Here is a 15501-nt window from a genome sequence, read left to right as displayed (position 1 = left end):
TTTTTATTTTGTACAAACATTAAATAATGCAAATATAAAACTTGGCAACTGGTTCAGTAGGTTATTATTTTTTATTTTTTACCACACTGAGCTTAAAGAGGGGTCGTTTTACTTTTAAATGGATCCGAGCTAGTTGTTAGCATCTGCTTCCAACATTTATGCTAAAATAAATGTCTCAGATTGGTCTAAATATTGGAATGATGTGATCCGTGTTGAAAAAAGGTGACCGGAGATTTAAAAATTAATAAAAATAAAACTCGAATCCTTGTATCCATGGACGCAGATGCCCCTCCCACCTGCCAACAATTGGCACGGGATTGGATGTATATCAAAGGTGGATAATCCAAAAGTGGATTACGGGCATGGAAATGATTAAACTCTAATGTTCCCCTTAACAGAAAAATAGTGAGACACAAAATCATTGTGTGCCAATTAAGAAAGGTAACCCATTTCAGCACCAGAGAAAATGTGTGCAGACGTCCTTTAAACTTATTGCCTGTTCGGACTCTGATTTTGGTACAACAATGGCTATGTTGTAAAAGCAACGTGTTGACCCGTGGTCCTCACGCACTGATCCAGGGCCCCCTTCAGCTCCATCAACTGGCTCCCTCCAACCCTCAGCTTCTCCCTGGAAACACAAAGAAACAGAAATTAGATGCAAAACCTCCCCAAATATTTTCTGTCAAAGTGAGCATTTTAGTATTTGTATCATTTTTTGTGTGTAGTTTCTATAAATTCAGGGTGGGGTGAAGCTCAGTAAAGTTTTGGAGGTTGACCCCATTTTATCGCCTATAAATTCACTCGTCGGCAAAATGAGTTTAAGAGAAGGATAAATTGTTAACGGCTGCATTTGACTTCATCTGGAGAAAAACTATGCATTAAATGTTGGCGCAGCTTCTAGAAACCCCCGGGTCTCGACAGGAGGGATTTACATGTCCCGTCTCCAGGTGAATTACGTTTCTCTGCGTGCAACACGCCATGTAGCCTGCAGCGACAAGATCACAAACAAAACACACACACAGCTGGTGCGAACACACTGATACAAACGGGCTGCTTAGCAGCGAGACACCGAGGGAGCTTGTTGCTCATGTTTCCTCCTCTGCTCTGTTTCCGTTGGACAATTATGTAACCGCTGGGGAATAGAGGGAGGACAGAAAGAGCCAAGCTGCCACCTGTTTACATCCCCAGTCCATATATATGCATCGATGCACTTCTCCTTTATACAATAGTGCAGATGTTCATAACTTCTACGACTGGCAGGTTCAGCACCTCCAGTGGAGGATTGGGCTCCCATACATGAATTTAACACAACATATAGATGGTTGAAGGGTTAACTGTTCATCTCAAGCCGATCGTTGCGTGACAGGATGTCTCAACCTGCTACATACTGATTTGTTCCCGTCTCCTGGTCTCTGCAACCTACATCCTAAAGTCTGGAAATATCAGTTCTATTTTTGGTTGGAACCGCTTTTCCATTTCGTCTTTATTCTCCTATTCAAATGAAGCTGGATATAAACAAAGCGCCAGTCAACATGAACTCGGGTGCCCGTCTTTTACTTAACTCCAATTATGTCTTGGCGCCTTGGGCCACATTTTAATGATGCGGTTTACATAAACTTAAGGCAAAGGCCGTTTTTTCCATTTGATGTTCATTTGAAAGCAAACATTTCCATCAGAAAGTGACTTGCAGCCAAATGAATGAAGGCCAGCTCATTATGGAAAGCTAACACTGGGCTATCCAATGACCTGACTGACATAGAGTTGAAAGGGTTTGTTTGTGCAGTACTATTAGTATATAGTGTAGAATCGTACCTCAATATTGTTATATAATAGAAAAGCTCCTAATAACTGTGTTTTGAAAGGGTCTATAGACAGGCTCCCTTCTGACTTTGGCCCAATCTCCAGGAAGACTCTTAGCCTTTGTGCTCTGATGGATGAGCTGGGTTTGATTGATGTCTGGCGACGGCTGCATCCGCGGGAAAAAGACTTTACTTTTTTTTCACATGTACATGGCAGCCATTCTAGGTTAGATATGTTTTTGACGTCTGGGGCAGATTCCCACAGAGCTACCCAGTGTAGTATAGAAGCAATCACCATATCGGACCATGCTCCAGTTTGTTTGAAACTAAAGTTGAGTAAAAATAATAACTTTAAATATTGGAGAGCTAATGTATCTATATTAAATAATGAAAGCGTTCAACAAGAAATTAAAAGAGGTATAACAGAGTATATTGAATTTAATGATAATGACGCAGTATCTCCATCTATATTATGGGAGGGAGCCAAGAGCGTCCTGAGGGGAAATATTATTTCAATTTCTTCAAGATTAAAAAAAGAAAGACTTTCTGAACAAATTGAATTGGAAAAAGAATACCAAAGACTACAAAATAATGTTATATTCAATGAGTTGAAAGTAAGTAGGCAGAAATTAAATGATTTATTAACCTATAAAGCAGAAGGGCAGCTTCAATTCACAAATCAAAAGTATTATGAACAGGGCAATAGAGCAAGCCGGCTGTTAGCATTTCAACTGCGAAAAATACAATCAAGTAGAGTGGTTCACAAAATCAAGTGTCCAAGCACAGGGGACATTTTACTTCAACCTGAGAATATCGCAAACGCATTTGCTACTTACTACCAGGAATTATATACAGAAGAAAGCTGTCCAAATAAAAAAGAAAATACTGAGAAACTTCTCAACTCTATAGAGCTTACCAAACTGACTGAAGAGGAAGCTGATCTCTTAACGGGTCCAATCACTAAAGAAGAAATAAAAAATAGCATTTTAAAACTTAAAAATAATAAAGCTCCAGGAGTGGATGGTCTTCCAGGAGAATACTACAAAATGTTTGAGAAGGAATTTACGCCACTTTTGGATAAAGTTTATAACTATGCTTTGGCAGAGGGCGATCCTCCTCAGTCATGGTCTGAAGCTATTATTAGTGTTATTCATAAAGAAGGCAAGGACCCAACTCTATGTATGTCTTATCGCCCCATCAGCCTCCTCTGTGTTGATCTCAAAATACTTACTGCCATCATTGCAAACAGAATACAAAAAGTTATAAGAAAGCTTGTTAAACCTGATCAAACAGGTTTTATTACTAACAGACAGGGATCTGATAATGTTCGAAGGGCATTAAACCTTCAAATAGAGGCGCAGGGAAGGAGCACCCCATCAATGCTTCTTAGTTTGGACGCTGAGAAGGCGTTTGATCGGGTGGACTGGGGATTCCTCCAACAGACACTGGGACATATGGGTTTCAATAATAATTTTATTAAGTGGGTTCAAACCTTTTATAAAAACCCAAAATCACGAGTGAGGGTAAATGGCTATTGCTCAAATTTCTTTTCTCATTATTTGCTCTGAGTATAGAACCATTAGCCGAAATGATTAGATCCAATCCTCTTATACAGGGAATAAGAGATAACACTAATGTCCAGCATAAACTGTCGCTTTTTGCTGATGATATTTTATTATTTCTGGAGAATCCTATCATTTCTGTCCCAGCCCTGATCCATAGTCTTAATGAATATAGCACAGTATCAGGTTATAAAATTAATACACATAAATCAGAAGCATTAACGATCACTGGAAATTGGCCGTCACAGCTGGATAATCTTGTTTCATTCAGACACTCCGAAAAGGGGTTCAGATATCTTGGTGTAATTCTTACCCCTAAAATCAAACAGCTGTTTTCATCAAATTATGATAAATTATTGAAAGACATAAAAAATGATCTAAATAGATGGGATATACTTCCAATTTCTTTTTTTGGGAGAATTGCATGTATTAATATGAATATTCTTCCTAGATTATTATTTCTGTTCCAAAATCTTCCTGTCTTCATACCACAATCCTTTTTTAAGTTACTGGATAAATTGATGTTAAAATTTATTTGGCAGAACAAAAGACCAAGAATACGCCTGAAAGTTTTAATGTCTAGCAAGGGGGCCTAAGATTACCTAATTTTAAACTGTATTATTGGGCAGCCCAAATAAAAGCAATAACATCATGGATTATTTGTGACCCAGAAACACAGTGGGTGTCTATGGAGAAGAATTCATTGTCGGGGATTCCCCTTTCCAGTCTTCCATTTCTGAGCCCGCAATCTCAGAAAAAAATGAACATATCAAATTTATGGGTTAAACAAACATTACAGATATGGAACAAGACACAAAAACAGCTGAAGGGGAAGGCTGTCTTATCCCGAGCGATGTCTATAAATAGAAACATTGAGTTTCTCCCTTCTTTATCAGATGGCGGATTTGGGAGATGGGCTGAGAGGGGGCTTATCACAGTGAATCAATTGTTTGAAGGAAATGTATTTAAAACTTTTGCCCAACTAGGAAGTAAATTTGATTTGCCATCAAGTGATTTGTACATGTACCTGCAGATAAGAAGTTATATCACAAAACATTCTGACTGGGAAGATATTGTAAGAGAACCAACAAACATAGAGAAACATTTTATAAATCTGGTTGAAAAGGGTGGAGTAATGAAAAAAGAAGTGTCATTGATTTACCAACAGCTGCTGATTGATATCATGGACAATACTCAACATATTAAACAACAATGGGAATTAGAGTTAAATGTCACATTAGACGAGGTTTGGGAAAGTATTTGTTCTGGCTGTCACAGGGGGGTGGGTAGTCAGGTTTGGAAAGAATTTGATTGGAAGATGAAAATGAGATTCTTCACAACACCTTTAAAATCTTTCCTCATCAAATGTAGTACAACCGACAAATGCTGGAGAAACTGTGGACTTGTGGGAGACCAAACACACATCTTTTGGGACTGTCCTATTATTCTTAACTTCTGGAAAAATGTTCAATTTACATTGAGAACAGTAATTAAAATCAATCTTTCAATGGACCCTTTGGTTTTCTTGCTGGACATTTTCCCAGACAGTTTCTCCCAGGATCAAAAATTTACACTCCATCTCTTGCTAATGACTGCAAGGAAAATTTTAACAATCTGCTGGATGAAACCTGAACCACCTACAATAGCACAATGGTTACAAAAAATAAGACAAGTATACTCTATGGAACAGTTGACTGCACAATTACGGTTACAAACACCTGTCTTTGAAAGAAAATGGGATTTAATCAAGAACTTTCTCAATGTCACAAACCAGCCTTCACTTTAAGTTATTGCAATGAAGAGTGCTGAAAGTGTGACTGTAAGGGTAAACAGCTGTTTAAGGCAAACACACCAACGCTAAACACGTGAGCCTGAGACGCGTTCTTTCTCACGTACGGCATCTGACATCTACCAAAGTCATCAGGAGACAAGAGAGGGACATCCAGCAGGACAACCCCGTGTGAGGTTCATGGATTACCCAAATATCTTTGGACGTGGATCGATTGAAAGAGATAATGATCTGGAGGAAAGCAGAAACTGGAAAATAAATGCATTTAGTCTAGTTCCTGTCTCTCCTACGGCCTTTAGAATCTGAAAAAACACGCAAGTGCACGCATGTTCCCAAATACGACTGTGTAGCCAACAATTTATCAAAGTGCACATAACAAGACATCCTTCTTAATAAAAGCGTTGTAGATAAAGTTAAAAGCAGACAGACTGTGAGAACAATAGGTTTCCTGTGGCTTTTTCATTTGGTAGATTACACAAAGAACAAAGAATTAAACTTCTCTGCAGAGTTCTTTCTGATGAAGGGCGCCCATGCACTCGGAAGGGGACTCCCGGAGGCCTTATATAACTAATGACATCACGCCACAGCTCTGAGCACCAAAATCAAATATTTAACGCTGTGCAGTGCAGTGAATGTAAAAAAAAAAAAATATTTACAATCACAACAGAGCCGTTATCTGTCAGCGGAGACCTGCTACCAGTAATGAAAGCTGTGTCTGTAAGGCTCTCCCTCACAGTGCTGCGGCGGATGTTCCATCCGATTGGGCCGTCCAAGATTTTATAACAAAAAAAACAAAGTAAATTTTTATTTCATAATGTCGTTTTTTTAATTTTGAATCTTTTGGGCTTCCATACAACACTTCCTTTAATTGATGAGCTTTTATGACGTAGCAGTCCATGTGAAAGTCCCTCGCTATGGTTACTAAACCTTTATCTTCAGGCCACTTAAATGAGAAATATCTGTGTGGCAACAGGACTGGATAATAATTCCAGTTTCTACCTCTGACCCATAACACGCCCGTCTGCTTGTGTGCAACGTCCCTCGTAGATTACAAAAGCACAAATATATGTCAGAAGAGATGTTAATGATTGTCACGATTGTTCGGAACTGTTGCCATGGCCACCACTATTGTGAGAGCTCTGTTTGGGATTTCTGTGAAGGGGGTCAAACGGCCGTGAATCTGGAAAATCAACACCCACACTCCTGCCCGGGCGTGTAGCGACAAGGAGCGCAAGAATTCAAAGAACTTAAAGCCTGTTGCCGGTGGTGCGTGGTCAGAAGACGGTTGCTGCTGGATGCACACGATGCAGCTTTGTTTTAATGCAATAAACCTCTAGAGGAATGTGAATAACATTTAGTCTAAGCTTGTTCCCGGTGTTTAAATATACTTTATTCCTGTGATAAATAATAACAGGGTTTAGTTTCCACTTGTTGAGACTATGCGAATTAAAAGAATCCTTCACATTTACAGGTGAAATTAAGCCTTTAAATGTATGTTTGGCATCATTGATATACTGTATATTCCTTTTATAGTGATAATCAGTGTGTGTGTGTGTCGTACCGGTAGTCTGGTTGCGAGAAACAATCAATAAAGTCTTTGGTTGTCAGTCTGGACTCTGTATTCTGGAACTCCAGTTGACCGTAAATGACACTGAGCAGCGACTGGACTTCTTCTGAACCCGGAGTGGAAGACAAGAAACTGGGATGAAGGATAAAGAAACAGCTTTGAGTTGAATGAATGAAGCAAAATATGAACTTGTTAGATCTGTAAAACATTGAAGGTGCCAAACAAAATTAAACCAGAGCACTTAAATGTGTTCTGCATTGTTCAGTCTCCTGCAGGCACTTGAAACATATTATAACTGCAATGCAAGGCCCACCAAGGATTAAGGCTGTAAAACATTTTACGTTTCACCTTTTGTGTCTTTACTTAGAATGGAAATAGCTGCTTGTTTTGCTGCTTGTTGCTAACTTTGCAGGTCAGCTAGTATGCAGTAAATTTTTGGAGCCGTTTGGCTGAAAACAGCAGCCTCAGAGGAAAACACAGTGAGAACAGTGAGAACAGTCGGTAAAGCGAAGCTGTCAAACTGCCTATGCATGTACTAACTAATACATTTAGAGTCAGGTGATAATATTTATCGAGTTCACCAGGTCTCTTCACACACAAGCTGTCGTGTGATTCATTGGTCACATAAAAACATTCAGACCGGAGACGCGGAATGTCCGGAGGGACAGTATGCGAAGACTGAAAGTCCTCACGAGTCAGCTGAGATACCTGCTGAAGGCGAGGAGCAGCTGTGAGACGGTGGAGGACAGTTCATGCAAACAGGCCAATGCGTCCTGGTGCGGTGCAAGACTTCCCATTGGACGAGAGCTCTGCATGGTGCGAGGGTCGAAGCCCAGAGCTTTGAACACTTCCATGCTGAAACGTAATGGAACAAAACTGACTGAAGGGTCAATTGTGTTGAAATCAATATCAAAATAAACAATCCGTCAAGCGCTGTTCATTCTCTCTGCACATTTTGAATGCTCTTACATGACTGAGTTCACTGTTCGTTGTTTGAAAGTAAAATGACAAAGTCCAGGTGGAAACAGAGCTAAAATCCTCTCCGTGAATTTCCAGGCGAACCCTTTTTACGCCCACCTTTTTTGAAACGCATTATTCCAGATGTTTTCAAACAGGGTCCACACTTCCTGGTGACGGGCCCGATTGGACACGGGTTGGGTGTCTTCATTACAGTCATCATTCATGATGACATCACCGGCAGAAGATTCATCCTAAACATTACACATTATATAAAATAAAAAACAAGAACTGTCACTAGTTTTGCGAATCATTATCATCTTTTTTATCAAGTACATTTGAATTTAAATGTGTTTCTTGCCGACCTGCGGTTGCAGCTTATTGTAAATGTCGTTCAACATGGAGAGAGCGCCGGCAACACGGCTTGAACGTTTCTCAAAGGCTTTCACGAGCTTTTTGGCTTCTTGGAGGGCTGATGAGGTGCTACTGCAGTCCACGGGTTTACCTGAATAAAAGAATGACCTGTGAGGAATCAGATGTGTGAAGGTAGATGCACAGAAAGGTAAACAGACACCTAGATTATATTGTTAGGCCGACCGCATTTACGTTGTCCAGGATTACTTGATAAAGATAAAGGCGCAATTTTATTGGAAACAATTTGATAAAGAGCCCTGTGGAGGAACATTGGTAAGATTCCAGTGGGATGCATGATAAAGACAAGAAGCCCCCCCCCCCCCCCTCTCTGGGATCCCTATCCAGGCAGGCATTTGTCGTAAGGAGCACCGACAGTTTTAAAACAATGAACTGTTCCATGCCACTAAATGGTTAATAAATTTGTGCTTTTATGACAGCAGCATAGTTGCTATAACATCGGAGTCCTGTAATAAAGCAATTAAAATCTTAACCAGGCTTCGTAACAGTAAATACGACATAAAAACAGTCGGTCAGACAGACAGACAGACAGTCACGCAGTCCCAAATCCAACCTATGACAGACGACAACATTCCTCGACACCCGATCGCTGTTATCTTTGAGCGAATCTAAACTCAGAACAAAAATTAAACTGGTCTCTTCTCGAGAAGGAGAGAAGGTGTGTCCTCACAAGAAGAGCGCCGCATTCAAAGCAGCCCTTTCAACACAGAACAGGAAATTGCATGCAGTACTTTTCCTTTCCGAGATTTTGTTCTTAACCTCGCGTACTGTTTACCACTCCGTCCTGTCCTCTTCCTCCTCTTCCTCCTTGCCCTATTCTCAAATGTTTCAGGAATAAACATTGACACCCAACACAGGTGGACAGAGGGATCGAGTGACTCTGAGTCACAGACGCGTTCAGCGCTGTAAGCATAATGTGATTAGACTCACTGCAGCGACTGACTCAGCATCTTTCTGACACACATTGGACCGTTCCGGTTTAGCAGATGGCCTGATTCTTAACGTAATAGTCTGAGCTCCAGCGTGTGGACGAATGGTTCCATCTCAGGGGGAGGCGGGGTGGGAGTGGGGGTGGAGAGGTGACTCACCACCGCATGCAGAACAATGCATATCTCTTCCATGTCTTCCAGGACACCGAGAGGAGCTCGGCTCAGCATTACTCACAGATATGAATATTTATCCCGTCGTATCTCACGTATCTTAAGGAAAGGACATTTCTTCCTTCATCGCTGTTCAGTGCATGAGAGCTTGAGACGGAAAGCTATTTTTGAAATGACAGGGGTATAAATAGAGCTGATACCTAAATTGGAACGCAGGACTTTGTTATTGGATGAGTCACATTTTTATTTGCGTACTGGTTAAATAAAATAAACAAAAGAAGAAAACGTGGACAAAATAGATCACGTGAGAACGAACACGTGCAACTGGAAGAGTGTTGAAATCCACCAAACAGCTCCTTCGACCTGCATACCTGAGTTGAAGAAGATGAGGAGATTTAAAACAGTCTGTAGATTCCAGCGTGGGACGACGTCGCCAAAGACAGCAATCCAATGCTTTTTGAAACACTTTAGGACATCTTGAAGAGTCCAGGGTGGTTTTAGATATACTATCTGTTAAAAAAAAAAGAAAAGAAACACAATCAACAGTCTACCTGAGAAATAAATACATTTGAAAATGATAGTTAACTTGGTCCATTATCTCAGCTCCTCTACTGCAGTCAGGAAGAGATCCGAGTCAAAACAGCTAAAATGACCAAATTAACCCTAAACATACCTTCAATCCCTTCATGCATGTTCTCTATTTCTCAAATTGCATCTAACAACAATAATCAAAATAAACTCTCACCGTAAAGGGAAATTCTTAAACACATATTGTACCTCTAGCCAGAGGTCGTCGTAAACAGCCTTCATCTCCACCTCTAACACATCAGACAGCGCGTCTCGTAGACAGTCTTCAAATTCAGAAACACATGTGCAAATCTTCTTTTCATCCTCTCTGCTGCTCGGTTGCTTGTTATCTAAGCAGTTATAAAACATGCAACTTAGGTCCAGGTCGTTATTGAAAAAGAGAATTAATTCTCAATTGACTTAGCTGGTTAAATAAAAAAAATAAAAAAATAAATATATGTATATATATATATATACATATATTATATACGATTAATGATGACGAAAGACACAGCAGATATCAACTTAAAAGTAATGTTGTAGTGCTGATGCGTGTGCAGAGTGAGAATCTGAGCCTCCATTCTTAATCATACGTCTTTTTGTTTCTTAAACTGTCAAAATAAAACCACAATTGAACACCTGCTGAAAACAGGAAAAACTGGGAGCAGTGAAAAGATTCGGTCAGCGCAAGAATGGCATTTACAGTATACTGTTAGATGATGAAGCAATAAGCCACATGATTTCCTGTTGTTCTAGAAGCACCTTTCACTGCGAGTCCCACAGAAAGGCTCGCTTGCTCGTGTCTGTGTTGCCGCGGCGACGTATAATTCTCGCTCAGCGTTGCCGGCGAGACCCGGGAGCCGATGGGAGACAACGCGGAAGCCTTTGCATTCTGCAGCTGGCGAAGGCCGGGGCTGCTTGTCCTGAAATCTGCCTCCAAATCATTCTTGCTGAGGGCCTTCACCCCACTCAGGATGGCCTTGCTGCAGAGGTTTTTATCATTACTGTGGAGGAAAGAGGGGAAGAAGTCAGAAACCAACATTATGATGATTCGGTCTCATCTCAAGCGGCCTGAGATTGGAGACTTGGTGGGTAGCAGAATACGGAAGTATGTGACAAATTGATCACTCTGCAACATAATCAATGAGAGAATCAGTAAAGTTGCAGTGGAAGAGCAAAGACGTTAAAACAAGTCAAACCACACAGTGGCTGCTCCACAATACAAGCCAAAACATTCCCACAAGTAGACTTAGAATTGCCCCCACAGCACATCTATTCTTGCTCAATTACCCTGTCTGACCTTTCCACTCCAACTGGAACTATCTGGCTGGGTCCACTCAGTCACATGCAAGTGCACTATTGGCAGAAGACTCAAACTCTTGCAGCAGTGGCGACAAATCACAAGTGGGGGTGGTGGAAAATACTCACGTGCACAGGGTGAGAGCGCACTCTGGATACAGACGCTGGTACTGCAGGCAGCACTGGAGAACCCGGTCATCGTTATTCTCAGCCTTCAGGCCATCTAGAGAAAAGAAAGCACAAAGGGAAGAATGGGGGGGCAGAGGAAGAGGAGCGTGAAAAACATGACGGTTCATGTGAGGACGAAGAGTTTAATTTGAGATACGAGTGTTTTAACCACGCTGCAAAAGACAGTGCAGTATCTTCTTCTTTTAAAGACAAGACAGGAGATTCAAAGATGAAGATGATAAAATTGAGATGCAGGGGGGGGGTTAAGTGTGTCGGTAATCATGATGTGTCACTGAGCATCCATTGCTGTGTGTGTGTGTGTGTGTGTGTGTGTGTGTGTGTGTGTGTGTGAGAATGAGAGGCAAAGCTAAGCCGTCTCTACATTGAAGAGGGGTCAAGCTGCTTCTGTGAAAACGGCTGGCTGTCGGTCACTAATAGATCACCACAATGTTAACCGTCGTACTCACCACTGCTCTCGGCGGCCTGCTGCATAGACTGACCCCAGAGGTGAGGCTCCCGGCTCTTCAAGGAGTTGTAAATGTACGAGATGGCGGGGGTCGCAAGGCGAGCCACAGAATACGACAGGCCTTGTCCCTTTTTTAGAGAATCCATTTCCTGAAGCACCACCCAGGGAATGAGGACTACAGGGAAGCCCGTGGCTGAGCGTGAGACAGGAAGACACCAAGGATGGGATTAATCTGTATTTAAGGGATGCATTTCATCACAAATCATTCAAGAAACATTAAGTATTAAAGTCTTTGAACACCTCCAAGGCCATGAGATCTGATCTTTTTCACGTAATCCAGGTGACTGAGGAGAATGTTGGTATCCAAAACAAGGATTAGGTCTTGCTGGGGGGGCGGTTTGCCTGAAAAAAAGAAAAGCTCAGGAGTAACAAATTGATCTCGTTCAAGATAACTGAATAGAATTAGGAGTTTTCACAAGTCGCTGTCGTTAATCAACTCCCCAAAACAGTCTTTACAGGGTGTGATGATTCAGTGAACGAGATCCTGAAGGAAATGTCCATTTGTGAAACCTACTTTATCTTGTAGAATTATATCACGAATAATGATGGTCAAAGAGTCATATTATAAGGGCTGGGCCTTCTTAAGACACTTGCTTTTGGTTGAAAATATACAATGAATAAACTGAACTGCTTTGGTGTAGGTTTGTGCTCCTGCTGCTGCTCACTTGAAACCGGAAGCAAAAATATTTTGGGATATATTTGTGTCCGGATTTCCAAAATGACTGTAGGATGTAATTTGAGTTGAGCATCGATCATTTTCTTACACTGCGTTGTGTCAAAGCAACCAGTTGGTCGTTTTAGGTTATATAACCTTGCCAGCCGAGTTAATCAGTGTTTTGCCATTTCCCAGCATAAAACAATTAAACTCACAGTGTGTGTGAACAGCTCCCTCTTCTGGCAGGTCTGTGTCCATGCAGGTGAGTTCCCCATAACTTTGCACTACGTTCACCCCCAACCTCTTCTCAGAGCGGGCGAGATGAAGCTCTTCAACGACTTGCATCTACAGATTGAAAATAAATAAAATACAAACATCCTCTCGGCCATTTTCAAGTACTGTAACAATAAAATAATGCATCTTTAATCCGCCAGAAGACTACATGTTTTCACTAAATTATTCATGTTATAAAACTGGGCAAAGAGATCCAACAATGGAAAACAAACAGAGTTATCCAATTTGAGTGAATCATGCTTTTTATTACCTCACCGCACCACGGCTCAGAGACTGGATCAAACACGGGCGGGAGTTGGCCTTGCAAAGACGACAACTTGTCTCGTCCTCCAGACGAAAAACGTTTAGTCGTATCCACATGGCTGTGAGCTTGCTTAAAGTTACTCGTCGACGCCACTGAGTTTGAATGTTTAGTCCCATGGTTTAGATTTCTGCTTTCTGAAACGATGCCATCGTCACCCACAGGCCTTGATTGGACCATTTTTGGTATCTTAAAAGTAATGGGCAGAGGGGAAACAGCTGAAGCTGGTTTTTGCTGAGCCGATGTTGAATTATCGCCACTATGTGTCACTCCACTCGCATTTCCCGGGACTGATGGAACATTCTTCACTGCTTCTGAGCTACTGGCTGAGGGAGTGCTCTTTGCTGATGTGAAATATAGCTTTGTGGTAGATGCAGAGGTAGCTTTTGTTTCTTTGCACAGTTTCCTCTTATAAACTTCTCGATGCCGTCGACAACTCTCCTTGTACGGTTCCCCTTCCTTCCGCCGCAACAAATCTTCGGAGGTCTTGCTTAGTTTCTGGGTCTTGATTGTGCTGCTCACTTTTCGACTTCTTGGTGGATCCACAGCTCTGCGTTTCCTTGTCAGCTCATCCTGCGCTTGGTCTTTCTGTTCAGCAGAACCCTGACTGGAACTCAAAAGCTGCTTTTTTAATTTCGATGGGTTCCTCTGGTGAGACTTTTCATCTAAGCAGCCTTTAGACGTCTCTCTTCTCTGAGGAGCTGCCGCCGCATCGCTGGTGTTCAAGGATTTTGATGATGGTCTTTCTACTTTCTTACTCCAACTCTCAATATTAGATTTCCATTGAGTATAATCTTTTACTTTACTAGAGGAAGTTCCCAGGAGGAATGATACAGAGACACTTTTTGTTTTTGTACATTCCTTTTCCTTACTGAAAGGTTTCTGCTCTGTAGCTCGTGCCTCTGCCAGTCTGTAAACAGGCTTTTTGATCGGACGAATACTTTGGAAGGCATCTTCAATGGGATGAAAAGTACTACTTGTCCACCTACATCGCAAACGAAATTTGAATTGAGAGATAACTAGAAACACATAAATTATGCATATTGTGTAAATTGAAATAGTACCAACATTAAATAGTTTCTCATGGTTAAAAAGATTGGCTAACCTTTCCCGACTTTTTACATCTTGCTCCGTTTTGGCTCTTTTGTGTTTTTTGGCGGCATCTTGTTCCTTGGATTTCAGAAAACATTGAAAAAAATTAAGTATCTTGTGAATAATAAATACACAGTAAACACTAACTGACAGATTTTTTTTGCTGTTTTCTGAAAGTTATTAATCAATTGATCAGTTAAAATTAAAAAAGAAATTATTATAATTTTAAGGGTCAGGGGTAATATTGATCATTTAGTACCTGATAAGCAGAGGACATTTAAATCGGGTCTGATTATTAATTTGAGTGACACCTTTGACTTTACAGGACATGTAAATGAAACCATTCATCTGCATAATAACATCTTAGACTTGATAATAACTTAAAGTCCAAGCCTAACATTGCTTCAGATTTATACTTTAAACATTCTGAGCATCACTGTGTGGAAACTCTTAGTCCAATTAGTCAGCATAATTACTGATGAAAACAATCTCATCAGATTCTATGGAAAAGGTGTGAACACAGGAAAATTACTTCATTCAACACCTTCGCCTAATATATTCTACCTATTTATTAATATTGTGACTAAAATAGTTACAGAACAGTACAGAATGCCATCTCACCTTCTCATCTTCTTCACTTGATAACTTCTTGTGTCTTTTCTTTTTTGACTTCTTACTCATTTTCCTATTAATCAGATTCAGAGGATATATTCAGTGAATATTTTGAACAAGTCATTTTTAACTGTAGAATGGTCTTCTATTGCATTTTATGTAACGCTCAAGTATGTAAGCAATATCTTAACTAATAATTAGGGACAAAGAACAGAATTAAATTAAGCATAACATGTCTGGAACACTACGCAATATTCAGAACCTGTGGCACAAAAAAAAAGAACAATCCAGTCAACGCCAAAATAATTGGGGGTAACACAGAGTACTACTTCCTTGCACAAATGAGGCACACTAGGATTACAAACCTCCACATTAAACATATTATTAAGACTTTGCCGTGGAATAAAAAGTGCAGGAGAAATTGCTACTGAACGTACACAGAGCAAAATGCCATATTAAACTCTTGTCATACCTTTCAGGCTACCGGTAACCGGCAAAAAACACAAATAAAACCAAAACAGTTCCGGCTAAATGTCTTCTTTGATTACGGAAACGTTCGTGGACATTAAGTTAAGGGACTAAAGGTCAACATAAATTATTAGTGAGCTCTCCTTCCCAAACAAGTCACCGACGCCCGACCAAAACATCCGCCTGTTCTTCTTCGCTGATCTCTTTAGCAGCAGCCGGTATCCATGGACTGTTGTTACTGCCACCTACTGGACAGTCTGAGACGCGTCTTACACGCACCAGTTGGAGAAACACCGCAACTTCCACAACTTTC

The 15501-nt window shown here is 40.8% G+C and overlaps 1 protein-coding gene across 1 annotated transcript; it reads right to left on the bottom strand.

Annotated features, from left to right (window-relative positions):
• On the bottom strand, positions 1 to 14789 carry swt1 (SWT1 RNA endoribonuclease homolog). The gene is made up of 15 exons (XM_068743790.1): positions 14729 to 14789; positions 14122 to 14194; positions 12966 to 14001; positions 12637 to 12766; positions 12007 to 12108; positions 11708 to 11899; positions 11202 to 11295; positions 10536 to 10777; positions 9984 to 10123; positions 9578 to 9716; positions 8040 to 8179; positions 7795 to 7928; positions 7426 to 7572; positions 6712 to 6849; positions 1 to 628 (listed from the first exon to the last, which is right to left on the bottom strand). Exons 1-15 carry the CDS (start codon positions 14787 to 14789, stop codon positions 529 to 531), a joined length of 2868 nt encoding a protein of 955 aa, XP_068599891.1. The 3' UTR covers positions 1 to 528.
• Positions 14790 to 15501: the final 712 nt, after the last annotated feature.

Source organism: Brachionichthys hirsutus, chromosome 9 (assembly GCF_040956055.1).
Source record: "Brachionichthys hirsutus isolate HB-005 chromosome 9, CSIRO-AGI_Bhir_v1, whole genome shotgun sequence".
Lineage (NCBI taxonomy): Eukaryota > Metazoa > Chordata > Actinopteri > Lophiiformes > Brachionichthyidae > Brachionichthys > Brachionichthys hirsutus.
Note: the sequence above shows the minus strand (reverse complement) of the source record. Positions and strands in the feature narration are given on the sequence as shown.